Genomic DNA, 19,557 nt, shown 5'->3' with positions numbered 1-19,557 from the left:
TCCTTGTCCATGGTCCTTGTCCATGGTCCTTGTACATGGTCCTTGTACATGGTTCTTGTACATGATCCTTGTATATGGGCAGGTTGTTTCTTGGATATATGAACAAGTGAAGACTTGTTGGATCAAAAGCTATGTTTGCAATCTTTTTCGTTTCCAAATTGCTTAGTATGTCAATTCATTATTTCTATCAGCAGATTATTAGATTTCTGGTTGTTTCATGTATTCACCAATTCTTGCTAAATCAATATTAACATCAGAATTCTTAGTAAATTTGGCACTCTGTTACATGCTATCTTATCTGGATTAATTTCACAATTTCCTGATTACTGGTGGGGTTGAACACCTTGTCATATGTGTTTTGACTGGATTTCGCTTTTTGTGAAGGTATTTATGCATTTCTCTCTTGGGGTTTATGCTTTTATTCTTGTTATCTTTTCTCAGTGATTCATAAGCTATTTACATAATCTAGATACTAATTTATGTCAGTTTCATGTATATAAAAATGTATCCATATTTGTGGGTTTCTTTATTATGTCTTTTGAGAAATGGAAGTTCCTAATTTTAATATAACTTGATTTTGTCAATTAGCAATCTTTTTCTCGTTTGCTCTTCTTGAGTCTTGTTTAAGAAATCCTTCCCTACCATGAAGTCATAAAAATATTTTTTGAAGTTTTACAGTATTGACTGTAAAAGTTTCATAGTTTCTACTCTTACAGTTAAGTCTTCAATCCACTTTGAGTTGATGTTTTTGCATAATGTGAGATTGGGATGGGGGAATCTAATAAAAATTTAAAATATGTAAATTCTCATTTTTCTCTGAAAATTTCTTTAAAATGTTATCCTTTCCTCATTCATCTAACCATGCAGCTATCAGAAATTAAGTTTCCCTGTATATATGGATCTGCATTTAAATGCTCTAGTCTGTTGCAGTAAAAGACTAAACTAGTATATAGAGAAAAGATGTTTCTTTTGCCACTCATTAAAAAAACAAAACAAAAAAAAAGATGAAAAGAAATTTGTGGTAAACATCTATATATCCACTCCATAGGTTCTGTAATTTCCACTTTTTCATATTTGACTTATCATGTTGCCATCCATTAATCCAATCATTTAAAAATTAATTTGAAAGGAAGTTGCTGACATGTCACCCTACTGCACATCAGGTTATCAAATTTATATATTTCTTTTATAGCTATCTACTTTATCATCTAGAGATAGCAATCATATAATCTTCCAATACAGATACCTCTCTCTCTTCTGTTACAAAATTTCTACTGATTATTTAACTGCTTTTCTGAAATTAATAAATTCTTCAAAATAGTGATGCTACTGGCTCATGTCTTACACTGAGGTGCAGTTGGCTTTAGAACTAGTCACTTAATGCTTTGGGTTAGTCTCTGGTAAATATTTTTTAAATGACCTTCTTCTTTTTTTTATTTTTGTTTAAATCATTTTATTTGGGGTTTGTACAGCTCATCACAATCCATCCATCCATTGTGTCGAGCACATTTGTACATACATTGCCATCATCACTTTCAAAGCATTTTCTTTCTACTTGAGCCCTTGATAACACCTCCTCTTTTTTCCCCTTTCCTTCCCCCTCCTCCCTCCCTCCCTCATGAATCCTTGATAATTATAAATTATTATTTTTTCATGTCTTGCACTGTCCGATGTCTCCCTTTATGCCATTGTCTGTTGTCCACCCCCCTGGAAGGGGGTTATCGATCAGTCATTATGATTGGTTCCCCTATCTTCCCCCACCTTCCCCTTACCTTCCTGGTATGGCTAACTCTCAATATTGGTCCCAAGGAGTTTGTCTGTCCTGTATTCCCTGTGTTTCCAGCTCTTATCTGTACCCATGTACATGCTTTGGTCTAGCCAGATTTGTAAGGTAGAATTAAGGATATGATAATGGGGTGGGGGTGGGGGGGGAGGAAGCATTAAAGGACCGGAGGAAAGCTGTATGTTTCATTGGTGCTATACTGCACCCTGATTGGCCAGTCTTCTCCCCACGACCCTTCTGTAAGAGGGTCCATCTAGTTGCCTACAGATTGGCTTTGGGCTTCCACTCCACACTACCCCGCCACCTCATTCAAATTATGATTTTTTGTTCTGGTCTTTGATGCCTGGTAAGTGATCCCATCAACACCTCATGATCACAGGCTGGTGTACTTCTTCCATGTGGTCTTTGTTGCTTCTCAGCTAGATGGCTGTTTGTTTATCTTCAAATCTTTAAGACCCCAGATGCTATATCTTTTGATAGCCAGGCACCATCAGATTTCTTCATCCCATTTGCTTACACACCCACTTTGTCTTCAGCGACCATGTCGGGAAGGTAAGCATCATGGAATGCCAGTTTAATAGAACAAAGTGCTCTTGCATTGAGGGAATACTTCAGTAGAGGCCTAACATCCATCTGCTTCCTTAATACTGAACCTATAAATATATGTACATACATCTATTTCCCCATTGTCATATATAAATATATTTACATATGTACATGCCTATATTTAGCTCTCTATAAATGCCCTTTGCCTCCTAGTTCTTTCCTCTGTTTCCTTTTTATAAAAAATCATTTTATTGGGGGCTCATACAATTCTTATCACAATCCATACATCCATCTATTGTGTCAAGAACATTTGTACATTTGCTGCCATCATCATTCTCAAAACACTTGCTTTCTACTTGAGCCCTTGATATTAGCCCCTCATTCCACCCCCTTCCTTCCTGCTACCCCCTCCCTCATGAACCCTTGATAATTTACAAATTATTATTATGTCATATCTTACACTGTCCGACGTCTTCCTTCACCCACTTTTCTGTTGTCCATCCCCAAGGGAGGAGGTTATATGTAGATCCTTGTAATCAGTTTCTCTGTTTCCTTTTACTTCCTTCTTGTCCCACAATCATTTTCAGCCTTCATTTGGGTTTCAGTAATTCCTCTCGGACACATTGCCCTTGATCAAGCCCTGCAAGACCTCTTACACGCTCCTTTGCCATCAATTTTTGGTCACTTGCTGTTCCCTTGTCCCTGGGTTTGTCAAAACCCACTTCTTTTCCCCCGCCTCCCCCTCTCCCATGTCCCCCTGGAACTGTCATCCAGGTGTTTTCTGCTCCCCCTTGTTTATCCCACCTATCTTATCTAGATAGACATGCAGAGAAAATAATATGCACAAACACAAGACTGAGCAAAAAAAAAAAAAAAGGAACAATAGAAAATAAAACAATAGCTCCAACAGCAACAAAAGCCAATGACCAAAAAAAAGAAAAGAAAAGCCTATAAATGGTTCAAGGTCTATTTGTTGATCTTTACGAGTGTTTTCCAGTCCAATCTGATGGGATGCCATCCCCTGGCCCCACAGTCCATTTGTGGTGTTCGCTGGGGACTTCATTGCTCTGCTCCCCTGCTGTTCAGTTGCACGCCCTCAGTGTTCACCCTGTGCTTCACCTCGGTGTGGTGGGGTCAGAGGGGCACAATTTCTGCAGTGTGCCACCAGTGTTGAAATTACCCTCTTCTGATCCAAATTTTACTTAACAAGTTTTATGAAAGGGTCTGAAGAATGACATCAAATGCATTTTTAATGCCTATTAATAGATAGCACAATGTCTACTAATAGAGAGCACCACATCTTTTATTGGTCTGATTTTGATTGCTGTGTTTTCTTATGTTATACCTCATATCACAGTTCTAAACTCATCTCAACTGGGTGATGTAGTCTAGTAGTCTATGTTGATTTATTAGCATCCTATTTAAAAGAAATCACGATTTGCTCGATTTTTTTTCTTTTGTGCAATCTTATTAGTTTTTAAGATTGTGGCTGCATTAATGAAAAGGGAGATGCTCTACCTGAAGTGGTTTATGTAAAACACAAGTTGCTGTCAAGTCTACTCCAAGCAATGGCAGCCCCTGTGTTTTTCTGAGTAGAACTGTATTTCGTAGGGCTCTCAATGACTATGGGTGCTTGAGAACAGGCTGCCAGGCTATCCTGCTGAGAGGCCTCTGAGTGTATTCGAACTGAGTACATCGTGTTTGTGCCATCCAGTTAAATAAAGAAAACAGAGCCTCTCCATTTGTATATGTTTGTCAGAATTCAGTTATAAAACAACTGGGCCTGTGCTTTATGAAATGGCAATTATGAAACTTATTTTCCAGATTTCTATAGCTTTTGTTTTGTCCTGGTTTTCTTCTTCTTAAGTTAATTTGAGTACAGGCAGTCCTTAGGTTTTGAATGTTCAACTTCTATACAACCTGTAGTTACAAACCAAGCTCTGTAAAACCTATAAAAAATTTGAAGCTCATACAATGATTCCTAATTTTAAAAAATGGGTGATACTTTACAGTGTGCATCAAAACATTATCATTACTACTGTATTGTTGTGTGAAAACGAGCTGTTATCTTAAAATGTTTCTTTAATGTTTTCTATGCATATAAAAGTGCATTCTACACTAAGACAAGTGGGTGGCAGATACAAACCACACCATTTTGACTTATATATAAATTACATTTTAAGACAAATTTAGAAATAGAACTATTTGTAATGCAGAGAACGATCCGTATTTTACATTTTGAGAGGAAAGCTTCAATTTCCACTAGATTTTTCCAATAGACTGTCATAAAGTTATCATACTTTTAAAAATAATTCTTTAAGTCCCTATATCTGCTCTCTGATTTGTAATGCAGTATTTTCCCTCTATTTCTCTCTTATCCCACATTCCATAGGGCTACTAATTATCTTGAAAAAATGTACATACTTTTCCTAAGTTTTGTGTGGGGGTAGGAAAGAAGACAAAACAGATTTTTAGTTTCAAGGACAACTCATTAATCTCAGTGCATATTTTTATAATTCTCTCATTTCTATTTTTTTAATCTTTTTGTAGAAAGGGGCTGTTACTCCTTTCCTATTATCCTGAATACTTATATACTTTCAATATTTAATTTTTAATAATAATAAGATTCAAAGTTATACATTTTCCTGTGAATACAATATGCTGACTAAATTAATCCATCTTTCTAGAAATCGATTCTACAGAAATGAAAGTTCTATAAATAAGAATGCATGTGGAGGAATGCTTGCTGTATTATTTTCTGTCATGGCAAGCCAACAAACAAACTGGTCACAGACTGAATTTTCACTAATCCCGTAGTGAGAGACTTGTCTAGATTACAGGGCAGGCTCACTAGAGAAGGTGCTCTTGCTATTTAAATCTATATCTATTGCTCTGGAGAAATGTTCATAAAATATTAGGTGTAAAACAAAGTTGAGGAGTAATGGGATTAGGGTTACAGTTTAAATGTGTAAGTAAAATTAAAACATATAAACACCAAAAAAGTATGTTTTGTTTTTGTGTTATGTGTAGGTCTTCATGTGCAATGCTTCTGATGGGTTCTTCTGCAACTGTTTTTTAATGTAACTTGACGGATCACCATTTCACTGCCCTTGAGTTCATTCTGATGCCTATCGGTTCTACAGGACAGAGTAGCACTGCCCCTGTGGGTTTCTAAGACTGTCACTCTTTATGGGAAGCAGAAAGACTCATCTTTCTCCTGAGGAGCGACTTGTGATTTCAAGGGCTGACCTAGAGGTTAGCAGTCCACGTGTGACCAGGAAGCCACCGGGGCTTCAAAAAAGAAAATGTCCCCCATTACTTTTAATTCCACTTTTCCATTAACTTTTTGAAAGCCCCTCATATAACCTTATCATTAAATTAAAAACCCATCAGTGCTTTTAAGGTCTACACAGCTTTACTCTTCATAGTCTCCCTGCCTCTTCTATATGATGATGCTGATGTTTACTGAACCTCTTGGCTGCTATTCTAAGAGATCTCCAGAAGGCCCAATAATTCTCTTCAGTAGTAAACTTGTAGAAACCAGATATGATTAAAAAAATACTAGCAAGATTGGAAAAGATTTAAAAAGAATAATGAGGAGCGGGTTCGCTTTACTTCACAATATAAAAGGAATACTAAGTATTGGTGGTGAGGAGACAAAGGACTTATAAATACGCCCATTTTTACAGTGTACAAGCCAAGATGTTAGTGAAGTTAGTCAAAGTAAAAGCAAACAGCGATACAATCATCAATACCTTTTTCCTGTAACATTCTTGGTGGTGGCTTGACGGTGGCAAGGAGCTTCCTCCATACTCTGGTCAGATTTTGATGGAGAAGAGAGCGAAGAGGCTCCACGCGTCGAGGAGAAAGACGCCCTTTCTGGGCGCAGCTGTCTGTCTTCCAATTCAGCTAGGTTGTCAGGCGGGAAGGGTGGTGCGCTGCCAGCCACTGGCCCGAGGGGCAGAGCCCCGGAGTCTGATTCTGGAGAAGAAGTTCTCAAACCCTTGGGCAGAAGCGATTTGGTAATATGCGTGTGGTTATAGAAACTGTGTGACGGCGGTTGGTAGAAGAGATTACAAAGGGGGCTGCGCTACTGAGTATCAGCTCCATGTAATACTCACTTTGAAATAAAAACATCCTTTTGTTAGTGAATACCCAGGAAAACCTTTGTGGTTTGTTTTTTTTGCTGGTTTACAGATGAGAGTGCACAGTTCACAACAATTGACCATATTACCATTGTAGCTAGCACTGTAGATCCCTAAGACATAGAAAATGAAGTTATTGCACACGCATTATTTCCCCCTCAATAAAACCAACAGCTGAACACCAAAGTACCATCGTGCAATGCAACCATATGGATCATGCTCTTGGCTGGTTCATCAACTGAACAGAAAGACCAGTTAAACTAGAACAAGATATCAAGTTGAGGTAATACTTCAGGAGATTAAAAAATGAACTATTCCAGTTCTTTCCAATTAGGTCATAGAACCTGGTTGCAGAAAAACCATTGTCACCGGTCAGCTGTAGAAACTGCTCATCGGAAATGAGTCGAGGTGCTCACCTTGCGCTCAAGACTGTCCTCCCCATCCGTGGAGCTGACACTGTCACAGAGTCTTGTCCTGGAGGGCCTCTGGCGTTTGTTCTTCACAGAGAGCTGGGCCCGGGTTTTCAGGGCCTTTGAATCCAGACGTTCCGTCTCTGGGACCGCTTCATTCAAGTCTAAGACAAGGATATTGGAAAAGAATTCATAAGAGAAATTTGGAGGGAAGACTGACAATGAGACGCACAGACACCAACAACTAAACCTCAGGGTTATCAGTCACACCAGGCAAGCACAGGTGGCAATCGTGACGGCCTGCCTGATATGCCAGGAGTAACAAAGGAAGCAATGAGAGGTTGGATAAAATGTTTAATGCCAAAACGCAAAACTAATTCTAAAGCTAAGTCTAACATCCACATAAATCAAACACCCAAAGGTAAAATAGCACAAAACCCACCCCTGATTTGTATTCATATGTATGCATGTCTGAGTGCTCGGTGAACAAAGATAAAAGGGATACATGTATCCAGGTTCAGACATCATAGAAATCAAGTCAATTTGTAAGGTCAAATGTAAGCCATAGAATGTAACCATCAGTATAAATACTAAACTATATGAGTTCACTTTTTTTACCATTTTGGTATTACTTTTTCTTACCTAAAACAAAATTTCTGAAAGTGTAGTGTCTCCTTTGAATGCTCTAGGAACACCACTGAGGGATTAATTCATCACTCACTTTGGTGAAAGAGAGGATGAAATTCTATAAGAAGGAGAAATGAACTGGAGGGGGAGGGGAGGGTGTCATAGAATAGGGGAGTGGGTTTGATGAGGGGGTTGAACTCTTGGATGCCGAGTTGATGGTATGAAATGAAAACCTTCCAAACTAATGCACAATAATAAATTCATTAAAAATATCAGTAAAAATTTTAATTCAAAAGCAAATTTAAGGCAACTGAGAAATAAAACCACTTAACAAGGTCAGGTTATCAAAACAATCACAAGTACTTAATTTAGTAGTAGCATGGCTACAACTATTATTCAAATTTATGCACCAACCACTAAAGCTAGTGATGAAGAAATGGAAGAATTCTGCCACCGTTGGTCTGAAATGAATCAAACATGCAACCGAGATGCGTTGGTAATTACTGGTGATGGGAATGCCAAAGTTGGAAACAAAGAGGAAGGGACGGTAGTTGGAAAATATGTTCTTGGTGATAAAAACGAAGCTGGAGATCACATGATAGAATTCTGCAACACCAATGTCTTTTTCCTGGAAAATTACCTTTTTTCAATAACACAAATGGCGACTGTACATGTGGATTTCTCCAGATGGAAGACATGGAAGTGCATGGCATACATGGAAATCAAATTGACCACCTCTACGTGAAGAGACCATAGAGAAGCTGAATCTCAGCTAAAACCAGGCCAGGTAATGACTGTGGGACAGACCATCAGCATGCAAGTACAGGTTGAAGCTGGGAAAGTTAAATCAAGTACTCAAGAGCCTAAATGTGACTATTGAGTACACCCACCTGAATTTTCAGAACATCTCAAGAACAGAGTTGACTCATTGAACAGTAACGACAGAGGACATAGTGATCCGGGGAAGGACATCAAGAGAATCCTTCATGAAGAAAGCAATGGTCATTAAGAAGACAAGAAAGAAAAGATCAAAGTGGATGTCAGAAGAGACTCGGAAACTTGCTCTTAATCACAGCACAGCTAAGGCAAGGGGAAGAAATGATGCAGTCAGACAGCTGAACAGAAAATGTCCAAAGGCAGCTCAAGAGGATGTGTTGTAGTAGATACATTTGCTGCCTAAGACCTCTTTAAAGTGTTGAAAAGCAAGAATGTTTCTTTGAGGACCAACATGCACCTGACCCAAGCCATGGTCTTGTCCATTGCCTCATACACGTGAGAGTTGGACCGTGAACAAAGACCCAGAAGAGCCGGTGCACTTGAACTGCGGTGCTGGGGAAGAATGCTGCAAGAGCGAAAAGGACACATTGGTCTGGAAGTCGGAGTGCTCCTTAGCGGCAAGGATGGCGACTTTGTCTTACTTATTTTGGACTTATTGTCAGGAAAGACAAATCCCTGGAGAAAGGCATCAAGCTTGGTAAAGTGAACAGGTGGTGAAAAGAGGAGGGCCCCCAACAAGATGGCTTGGCGCAGGGACTGCAGCAATGGGCTCCGGCATAGGACCACTTGTGAGGCTAGCACAGGACCGGGCAGTGTTTGCTTCTGTTGTGCTTAGTGTCACCATGGGCCCGGTGTGATTCTATGGTAACTGCCAGTATTACGGTGGGCAAATGTGCCGCACGACATCTTTTTAAAGTGTTGAAGTGCTCAGATGTCACTTTGAGGACTAAGGTGTGCCTGATCTAAGGCACAGTCTTTTCAGCTGCCTCATTGGGATGTAAAAGGCGAACAACAGATAAGGAAGGCTGAGTAAGGATGAATGCATTCGGATTGTGGTGTTTGCAAAGAATATACTCAGAGTACTGACTGCCAGAACAACAAACAAATATGTCTTGGAAGGAGGACAACCTGTCAACGGAGAAAAAAAATAGCCTTTTGATCATTTTAATTTCCTCCTTTTAATAAAATCCAAATTTGCAGCAACCTGTTAGAATTCATTAATTGTGATAATTGGGAGAAAAACCAACACTACAGCTCTTGTTGACTTACAAACCATATGAGATGCCACATAGACAAAGCAGTAATACAGTTAATACCTGCATGTTTTATTTGTTAAGTATTTAATATTTGGACCGCACCCTCTCACTGTCATATTCCTCATCTTAGTTGCTCCTCAAGAAAAACAGTGGCCAAGAGTGTTTTTCCTAAGCTGGAGTTCAGCTACCTTGAGTAACTTGTCCTACCTCCCATCTAACTGAGGAACTGACATGAGGATTTTAGTTCTCTGGCTTTCATATTGTGCTACCGTTGGAAAACAAACAAACAGACATAATAACTGATACCATCACAAGGTTTCAATGCTGATAGAGTTCAGTGATATAGGTTCTAAAAACATGCATAGATTTGATTAGTCTAAAAACCCCATGTTTTCAATAGGCAATACTGAGAAAATTATTAATTTTCTACAAAAGTGATAGTTTTTGTTTGGTTCGGGTTTATTTTTTACAGTGAAACAAGTTGACTATCACAGAGCAAAGACACTGGGAAGGCCAATCTCCCTTAGGGTCATCAGTTAGAGGAGAAATGAGCAGACACAAAGAAAAGATGTGTCTTGTGCGCTTGGCTGCTGGGTATCAAGAAAGGTGACCTATTGGCCGCCGAAAAGCTCCCTTTCCCCACCAGATACGTACAAGTCAGACTATTGCAGCTCAAGAGAACCTGAGAGATTCCATCTCATTGCTCTTATAGAGGAGGTCATGAACAGTACACTATTTTTTTTATCGTTTAATTAGGGGCTCATACAACTCATCCCAATCCATACATACATCAGCTGTGTAAAGCACATTTGTACACTCATTGCCCTCATCATCCTCAAAACATTTGCTCTCCACACTAGTTTAGATCCACAGTTACTCTGCAGCGGGCCTGGGCAGAGCTCGGTCTTCAGAAGTGAACTTAGTCGCTCTCAAGTCTGACAATCAGCTCACAACCTCTTGCCTCCTTCAAGTCCTCTGCTTAGTTTTTATCGTCCAAACAAAACCTCCTCTCAGGGTATTGCTTAGCACAATCCCCAGAAGCAGACAGCCCCCCAAATTTAAATGATAACAGAACAATTGAGGGGTTGTATTTTTATCCAAGGAACACAATTCTTACTTTAAAAAAAAAAACAAAACAAAAGCGAGCTGTCAGTTTTGTGGATGATAATGTGGCCTGAGAAACCCAACTGGCTGCGCCTTGCCTGAGGGACCTGCTGCTGACCACAAAGGCATCAGTGGCCCAGCGTCCCCAGCAACCATCTGAATCAGTGATAGCAGGACTGCTCTCGAGCTGCGCCCTTGCTAGTTCGCATATCATGGGCCGGGGAACTTTTCCTTTCCCCTTCTCTGCTTTCCTTTTTATTCTGTCTTGGAAATAGCCAGATTCCTGACTCACATGCCGCTGGAGAGACGAAAGAAGAGCCCATTCAAGCGGGTCAGTGAACAGTTCACAGATAAAGAAAGATATAAACTACCTAATGCTCTGGGAGCTTTGAGTGGGTGGAACTCAGCCCCACTCTACTGGCATCTTAAGACTTGTTGCAATATTGCTTCAAATTGGGTCCTTTAAAAAGAATTTAATGGCTTCGATGGAGAGTTTAGCAGCTGTTATGAAAAATGATCTGTGAAATTAGGATGCTATATATCATATTACCCCGAGGCCAGTTCCCTGCAGCAGTGCTGTGAATCATTTCATCTTTTTCACTGGATTGACGTTCCTTTTGACGTAAATGGAAGGCTGGCGCGGATCAGATACAGGCCGGCCGCCAGGGAGGGAGCGGAATGGGGTGGCATAACAATGGATCTGGCCCCGCATTTTTATGAGCCTGATTCTCTCCAAATCAGCGGGACAAGCCGTCACAGCTCACACCAGTGCTCTGCCTTGCTCCTGCTATTATCCTCCTCGATGTGGAGCATAATGAAGCTCTCAGTGGCATTTTTCACATAAACCGTATCTGCATCTCATTCACAGTCCCTGAAAGTTCATGAGAGGCAGGCCCACTGGGCTGTGGGTTGATCAGGCTGTGAGCAGGAGGCAGGAGGTCAACCGGTCACAGAGGAGTCCATCAGGACTTAGTCTTCTTCAACTGGAATCCAGACAGGCGGCTGTGCCCCCAATGGAGCCATTTACTTAACCTTCCTGTCCCTCCGGATCTTCTGCTGAAACACGCATGATGACAGCATAATAACATCTGCCTGTTCCTGAGGAATAAATGCGTTCGTGGGGACGCACGGGTTCAAGAAGGAAGACTGGTACGTAAAGCGCACCCGATGGAAAGGTCAGCAAGTGACTGCAGAAGAGTACTGAACGCTCATTTGTCATACTTTACAAGGAACTAGCATAAAGTACATTTCTCCAAACCAAATGTATGCGTATAATTGCATTAAAATAAGAACTGGAAAGGTGCACCTTCACACCTAATAAGGTAATGATGCTTATCTGTGAAGGAAGCAGTCAACTAGGAGATTCAGTTAGCTTGTACTTTAATCTTATTTGCCATGCTTAAACTTCTTCTGCACCCTGTATTGGGAACTCAGGGAGCACTGGCTGGTGGTATAAAAGGTTGAGTGTTGGGCTGAGAACCACAAGGCAACCACAGGAAACATATTAAGGGATTCCTGTTTTATCTATCAATAAGTGTAATTTTAAACAATTTATCTGACCATTCTCCCATAGAGTAACCATTTCAGAAACCCACAAGGACCACTCTACCCCATGGTATAGAGTCGCTATGAGTCTTCATCAAACGGGCAGTGAGTCAAATGTAATTTAGTGATTTGTTTAACTTAGTGTTTTCTGGTGCAGTCTGATAGCTAACTTAAGGCTTCTTCAAGCTCCACTCCTGTTCTCAGAAGGCAGAGGGCTCCAAAGCCTGATAGCTAGCTTTTAGCAATGCCTCGTCGGCCATGACACTAGAATGGCTCCTATGGGCTGCATGCCAGGAAAACAAACAAACAAATAAAACATTCTGTGAAATGTCTCAAATTCCATCCAGTATCATTTAAAACAGTTGTAAGGGCCACAGGACCCTGAGGATATGAAAGAACACAGCGTATAGATTCAGAAAGAGAAACATGTTTAAGTATCTCAGGATTCTGTGCCAAATGTCTTTAGAATGTAGCAGAAAAGACATCAATAGAACCTAAAAGCCAAAGAAGTGTGAAAATCTAGTCAGATGAGTAAGCTAGCTCCCATGCTGTTGATGACAGCTCATCGTGATCCGTGTCAGAGCAGTCTGGTCTCCATAGGGTGTTCAGCAGCTGCTTTATTTGAACATAGATGTGTTAGTCCGGGTAGAGAAACAAATTCTTAGACATTCATGTGTGTATAAGAAAGAGCTTTCTATAAAGAGTAATTGTACATTAAGAAAACATCCCAGCCCAGTCCAGATCAAGTCCATAAGTCCAATACTAGCCCACATGTCTGATACCAATCTAGAAAGTCCTCTTCGGACTCATGAAGCACATGCAATGATGACAAATGCAGGAAGATCACAGGCCAGTAGGTGGGAAGTCCTGTGGATCCAGTGGTGTAAGTATCTCAGCACTGGCAGACGTCTCCACATGCCTCCTTCAGCTCCAGGGCTCTAGCACAGCTCCATGTGTCTTGTCCACACAAATATATCACAGGGAGTGCGTGTGTGCCCCACCTCCAGAGAGCTATTTATCTCCATAGCAGCTCCAAATGAGGGCATCAAGCTGCAACCTGATTGACAGACTAAACTCCACCCCTTCACTCTGAAGTCTCAAACTGACAACAGATTAAGTAACTACCACAATAGATCACCTGGCCTTTCTTCTCTGACACCTCTCAGTGGACTTGGACCTGCAACCTTTGGTGAGCAGGCCGGTGCATCAACCTTTTGTACAACTACGGACTCCATTCACATGCACAAGCTGGCTGGGAACGATAAGAGTTTTCTGAGTAGAATTTTGAGGTCACTTGCATGAGTTGGGTCTCGAGAGTAGGATATATAAATGTCCTTCTCTTGTCATTATAGTGCCTTTGACATAACAATAATAAGCAAGCTTCCACGGTTCCCCTCAGGGTTGCTTACAAGAATCTAATCAGCTCCCCATTAAAATGTCTGTTTGCATATTAGTGACCTCTGGCATGCTGAGCAGGCAACTTCCCAAATCACCTAATGTTATATCCTAGAGCTTCCTTGGTTAGTGTAAGAAGAACTCAGATCTAAGGCTTGACTGGCATCTTTGGTAGAAAATAACCACTGTTGCCTGAGATGATTATTGCCATGTTAATTGGAAAACATCGTGTGAACCTGGGGAGCATTAGAAAATGTATGGAAATGTGAGGTTCACCATACTTGTAAGTGTAATTTAATAGATGCATAAAACTTTAAGAACTTGGGAAGGCTGTCCATAAGCCAAAAGTATAACAAAGTTATGAATGCGATTTTAAATATTCACAGGTCTATAGCTTGTAAACAGAAACGCAATGCTATTCAATGGGCCCTTGAAAATGATTTGTAATACAAATTTAACAATTTAAAATTTAAGGTTGTCGATTAGGTGCTCTGAAGAAATCAAACATTGATTTCAAAGCCAAAATAAACATCTGTATAACTTTTTAATGCTCAAAGCTCATTGGAGTCAAGAAAGCGAACACCAATGGTTCCTGATAAGTGGGATGTATTTCCTCTACGTCGCAAGACAATTACAGTGTTGAAGTCGAACACATTACTTCAAGTCCACCTAAACGGGCTCAGTCATAACCTGAGTTTCAGTGCCCTGCAGTGAAAGAAACCAAACCAAGCAAAACAAAAAGCCCTGGAGATCTGAACGCTGTAGTTCCTGAGACACGGTCCTTGGCACCGACCCATAGGACGTATGGATGCTCAGAACAGTCCGGACAGCAAGATTTACTGGCACTCATCTTCCTCAGAAAGCAGTAGTGCTTTATTCGGTTGTACACAGCACCATTGGGTCCAAGCCAGCAACCACTCTCCTAAGAAGCAGCCCTGGTGGCACAGCGGTTAAAGCACTCGGCTGCTTACCAAAAAATGATCTGCGGCTTGAAGATCCCACCTGCTCCAACAACGATATGGCTGGCTGCTTCCTACAGACCCCAGCCTTCGAAGCCCGATGGGACAGTTCCACGGGTCACTACGGGTTGGAATTGACTTGAAGACTATGGGTTAGATTTTTTTTTTTTTTTAATGCTCCTCAGTTTTTAATTTTGCATTGTGACCTCTGTGAACAAAGGTGTTTTCCTCTTGTCTGCTAGAACCTTAAGAAAAATCTAGGGTCCACCTCTCTGGGAGTCCACACATGCCTCATATATAAAAAACGATATTACTTACATGCATTATCTCCTTCTTCCTACTGGTATACATATTCCTCCACCATGACTTCCAAACCTATCTGTTTTAGGCCAGTTTTCTTTAATATAAACACGTAGTATGTTCCACTCTGAATAATTAGAATTTCACAGTGAATTTGGCTACATTTCTAAAATGTAAGAAATGTTTCCAAATAAAGCTGCTGTCTGACAAAGTTTCCTGGAAAAAGACCTAGATTTTACATTTAGGTTAATGTTGCCTTTAGTGCCTGCAGACTAAAAGCTTTTCACATTTCTACTGCAAGTAAATAAGATCCGAAAGCCCAAATAAAATATAAAGGAGTCAGTTTTTCCTAAAATGAGTAGGAAAATGATCAAGTTACAGCTCATTCTGACCTTGACAATTTCCGGTATTTTCTAGTAGGCACTATAACTCTCAGTGACTGCAGGGAGGTATGAAGCTGTGGGAAGGCATAGGAATGAAGGAGGGCTGCCCTCGGACAGCTGGTTAGCTCCTGGTAAGCATCTCAATGGCTTGACAGCAAAGGTCTTAGCTGATCTGTAGACAGATGTAAAACACGCACCAAAGGAGACAGGCAATTTGGGTGCTTTGCTGTTTGAGTAAAAGGACAAATTTTGACCTTAATGATATGCCAGAAAAATAATCAATACATAACGATCTCTCATTCATCTAGCTTGTTCATTAAACGTTTTCTATAATGGTTTAGCAGGAAGGTTCACTGTTGAGTGCAACTCAATAATATTTCATGTTCAAAATTATTCATTGGGCATAAAAAAATTGCAAACAATCTGTTTAGGGAAAATTAAACTTGTGGAGGCTTACCAGGCAATTATATCTGTATGCATGATTACAAAAAGTCTGGATGTGCTCCCAAATTCCTTCGCACGCAACCCCTCCCTACCACCACCCCAGGTAGGACTAAACAATGTGACAGCATGGAGTAATCACCCCATTGCTCTGTATGCAATGTGCTGGTCGGAGACAGCCCTCATAATGCAGTGTGAGCACTCACTTTCCTTTTACTGACTTTCCCTTCAACACGTGTCTCTAACCTATTTTGAATTCTGGGTCCCAGTGCTGAAAGTAGATTCTCAATGTGCTCTCAGGCTTACCGGGAAGTAAATCAGAGCCCTGGTGCTAGGGGCTGGCCTGGTCTCCTAGCCACAGCTCTCTGGAAAGAGCCACTAACACCAAGGGTTCAAGAGGAAGAAAAGGTCACACAAAGTAACACCGGATTATGCCCTTAGCAGAAAAGGCCTTTTTAGAGGAGCTCACTGTCCCCGAGAACCTCCTTCGTGATGTGAATGTCTGGCTGCTGGTGGACTTTATTAATTTTTTCTCACTAAATCTTAAACTCTTATTTTAAACTAAAAAAATGTATTTTATGTTTTTTCTCACTTTACCTTTTTAATATTTTTTATTAAATTATATATTATAAGGGAGCTTCAAAAAGTTGGTGAAAAAATTCCATTATCTTTCCATTCCATTTTTCCAAGAACTTTTCAAAGCCGCCCTGTACATCTATCATACTTACCTACCCTCATGCCCAAAACATAAAGTCATGAATACTTTTGAAGCCTGACTGTAGACTCCTGCTTCCTCCCCTCATTGTTCTATGAATGTGTCCCTGTGGGGCTGTGTGCGCCATCTACTCGATTCTGAATCAAAGGGATGCGATGGGGCAGAGGGCCACTGTAGAGTTTCCTACACTGTAATCCTTATAGCTTTCTGACTTTATGCAGTTAATGTAGTGCACGTAATAGTCTGTAAACCTCTTTGTTGTTTGCTTGTTTCCTCAACATAAGTTTGAAGGGTGTGTCTAGGATTAACTAGATTTGTACTACAGCTCTTGAGAATGATGCTATTGTGACTGATTTAGTATATATGGGCAAGTTTCCAGGGGTGGGGGGCTGTACTGGCACAGAAAAGTGAACTTGCTGGGTCATGATTCTGCACATTTTCCAATTTACTGGAGAATATGAGATTGTTCTTTTAAAAACCCTCTAATAAAGACCCTGTAGGACAGAGTAGGACTTCACGTAGGGTTTCCAGTTCTGCAAACCTTAACAAAAGTGGATCGCCTCAGTTTGCCTCAAGGAGAGGCTGGTAGGTGGCAACTGCAACCTTCACGGTTAGCAGTGTAACTAACACAACGGCTCTCAACCTGTGGGTCGTGACCCCTTTGGGGGTTGAACAACCCTTTCACAGGGGTCACCTAAGACCACTGGAAAACACAGAAATATTGCACAATATATAATTATATGTTGTTTTGTAATTAGTCACTATGCTTTAATGATGTTCAATTTGTAACAATAAAAATATATCCTGCATATCAGATGTTTATATTATGATTCATAACAGTAGCAGCATTACTGTTATGAAGTCACAACGAAAATAATTTTATGGCTGGGGGTCACCACAGCATGAGGAACTGTCGTAAGGGTCGTGGCATGAGGAAGGTTGAGAACCACTGAACTAACACTTAACCCACTACGGCTCCTGTTGACACCACACATGCATGACTCTCTTTTTCCCATATCACATTGAAGCACATTGCAGTGAAGCTTTGCTTGCCAATGGTTTTATTTTTACTAATAGGACTGAGCATTGTCGTTTGTTCACTGACACTAGGGCTTCTTCTCTTGTCAACTGCCTACTTACACATTGTGTCCATTTTTCTACGAGGCCAGATGTGCTTCTTTTCCTTGGTGCTGAGTTCTCTGTCTCTTCTAGAGGGCAACCCTCTGCCCCTCAGTTAGACGCACTGCAAATATCTTCTCCCAGCAGGTGGCTTCTCTTGTTGTGTATTTTATAGTGCCCTTTGATGACCAGCATCTCCTAATATGACTATAGTCCATGCTTTTTTAATCACGCTTTTCTTATGATTTGGGATTGTTGTTGTCTTCTTTAAGAAATCAAAGCATTCCCTTCTGGTTCAAATATCTTTTCATATTGAGGGCCTTATCTTCCTACAGAATGTTGTGAGGGTCCAATCCCAGCACCATTTAAAAGCCATCTTTCCCCAGTCTTCGGAGATATTCGGCTCTGTGCTAATCTCACTGACATGGGTATGTCAGTCATTCGCACTGTTCTATCTGCCAATTGCTAGACCATACCATTTTATAATCAATGAAAGAACATTTTCTCCTTCCTAAAGAACATGCTGGCCTAAAATTGGTTGTGATAAGTGCACAACTCTTTTTAATATATTTGAACTATTAGATCGCATGACATGTGAATTACATTAAAATCAAACTGTAAAAAAAATCTTTAAAGAATTCATTGGCTATGCTGGGCCAATTGTTCTTCAATAAACATTTTAGAAAATACTTGTCAAGTACTATAGGAAATTAAAACCTTGCCCAAACTGATTAAAATTGTGCAGGGCATATAGATTACTTGGGGCACAATAGAAGTTTTTGTAATATTGAGATGTCCCATCATTCCCAAATTACTTAGGTCTTTAATGTCTTTCTCTGGGTCTTGAGCATCTTTGGTTAGATTCATTACTGGCGACCTATAATGCACTGGATTATTGAATAGCCTTTCCTAGCCAGAGCCTTGGTTACTGCCACTCAAGGACTTCATTTTCCTGATGAGTCTGGATAAGAAGGTGGAGGAAGATACTGATGAGATTATGATTCAGCTGTGAGTGGTTGTGAACACAGATAATTGTGATTGATATCCCGCTGGGTATAAAATCAGCCAGCTCAAAAGCAGGAGGGAGGATCTCACTACCAGCAAGAGGAAAGAATCAGGAATGCAGTGCTCCAGGAGGACAGCTGTGACACCTGAGGACTGGCAGAGGGGGAGGAGCAGCCGAGCCAGAAGCCAGAGCATGAGATGGAACAGAGGACTTCCTAGCCCACAGAGCAGGTAAAGCTGATGCTTCGGGCCGGAGGTTGGTTGGCTTGTGGAGTAGGCTGCCTCTGGGCACTTAGTTCGGGAAGCTGTGTTTGCTGACCCAAGGAGTTGGACCTGAATGCCTTTGTGCTGAAGCTGGCAGTGGAGTGGCATGCCCTTTGGGCCTTTTTTCAACAGCCTCCAAAGTGCTCCGTAACCTTGCTCGAGCAGGGCATTGGCTAGGTCATGAGGCTGTGAGCCAGGGAGAGGTCGGCTGTGGGCATTCCAGAGAGGAAACTGTGCTGATTAACAACTGTACCCTGAACAATTCTCACTGAATTGTAACCCATTCGCTTCCCTAACAAACGCCATAACGTGAGCATGGCCTGCGAGTTCTGTGCGGCCATTGCCATGAACTATGAGACCCAGTCACAGGAGGGGAGGCCACAGGAGAGATGGCTGGTGTCAGAATAGAGTCAAAGGGGACAAAGAGTAGAGGCCAGCTGTCTTGTGGGCAATCAGCCTTCAGGATCCAGAAGAGACCAAATGTAGCCACCATACCAATTCCTTCCTCCCTTATTTTTGTTGCTGTGCAACACAATCCTGAAAAATATTTTTTTTTCTCTCTCTGCTGGAACTGACTGATGACTAATGAGTCTACCATCTACCCTGCTAGCCTCTTAAATGCTAATAATCTGTGGACTCCTTTGATTTTCTTCTGTATTCTGTCTTCCTAGTCTGTCTATTGTTCATTAATTTTGCTGGTTTAAGAGTGCCTGTTAGGTTCTCAAGGACATTAACAAGCACAAGGCACCGGGGTCAAACACTTGGCTACTTAGAACAGCACCC

The 19,557-nt window shown here is 40.9% G+C and overlaps 1 protein-coding gene across 4 annotated transcripts in view; it reads right to left on the bottom strand.

The window, feature by feature from the left end:
• PPP1R9A (protein phosphatase 1 regulatory subunit 9A) overlaps positions 1-19,557 on the bottom strand; it is a 337,964-nt gene that overhangs the window by 28,985 nt on the left and 289,422 nt on the right. For all 4 annotated transcript variants that reach the window (XM_045288700.1, XM_045288701.1, XM_045288702.1 and 1 more), the window contains one exon: positions 6,891-7,048. In XM_045288700.1, the coding sequence (XP_045144635.1) occupies positions 6,891-7,048 (158 nt within the window). The remainder of the gene's footprint in view (positions 1-6,890; positions 7,049-19,557) is intronic.

This window comes from Echinops telfairi, unplaced genomic scaffold (genome assembly GCF_000313985.2).
Source record: "Echinops telfairi isolate 266 unplaced genomic scaffold, ASM31398v2 ScPeMD7_23;HRSCAF=83, whole genome shotgun sequence".
Classification (NCBI taxonomy): Eukaryota; Metazoa; Chordata; class Mammalia; order Afrosoricida; family Tenrecidae; genus Echinops; species Echinops telfairi.
This window is presented reverse-complemented; position numbering and strand designations above follow the sequence as displayed.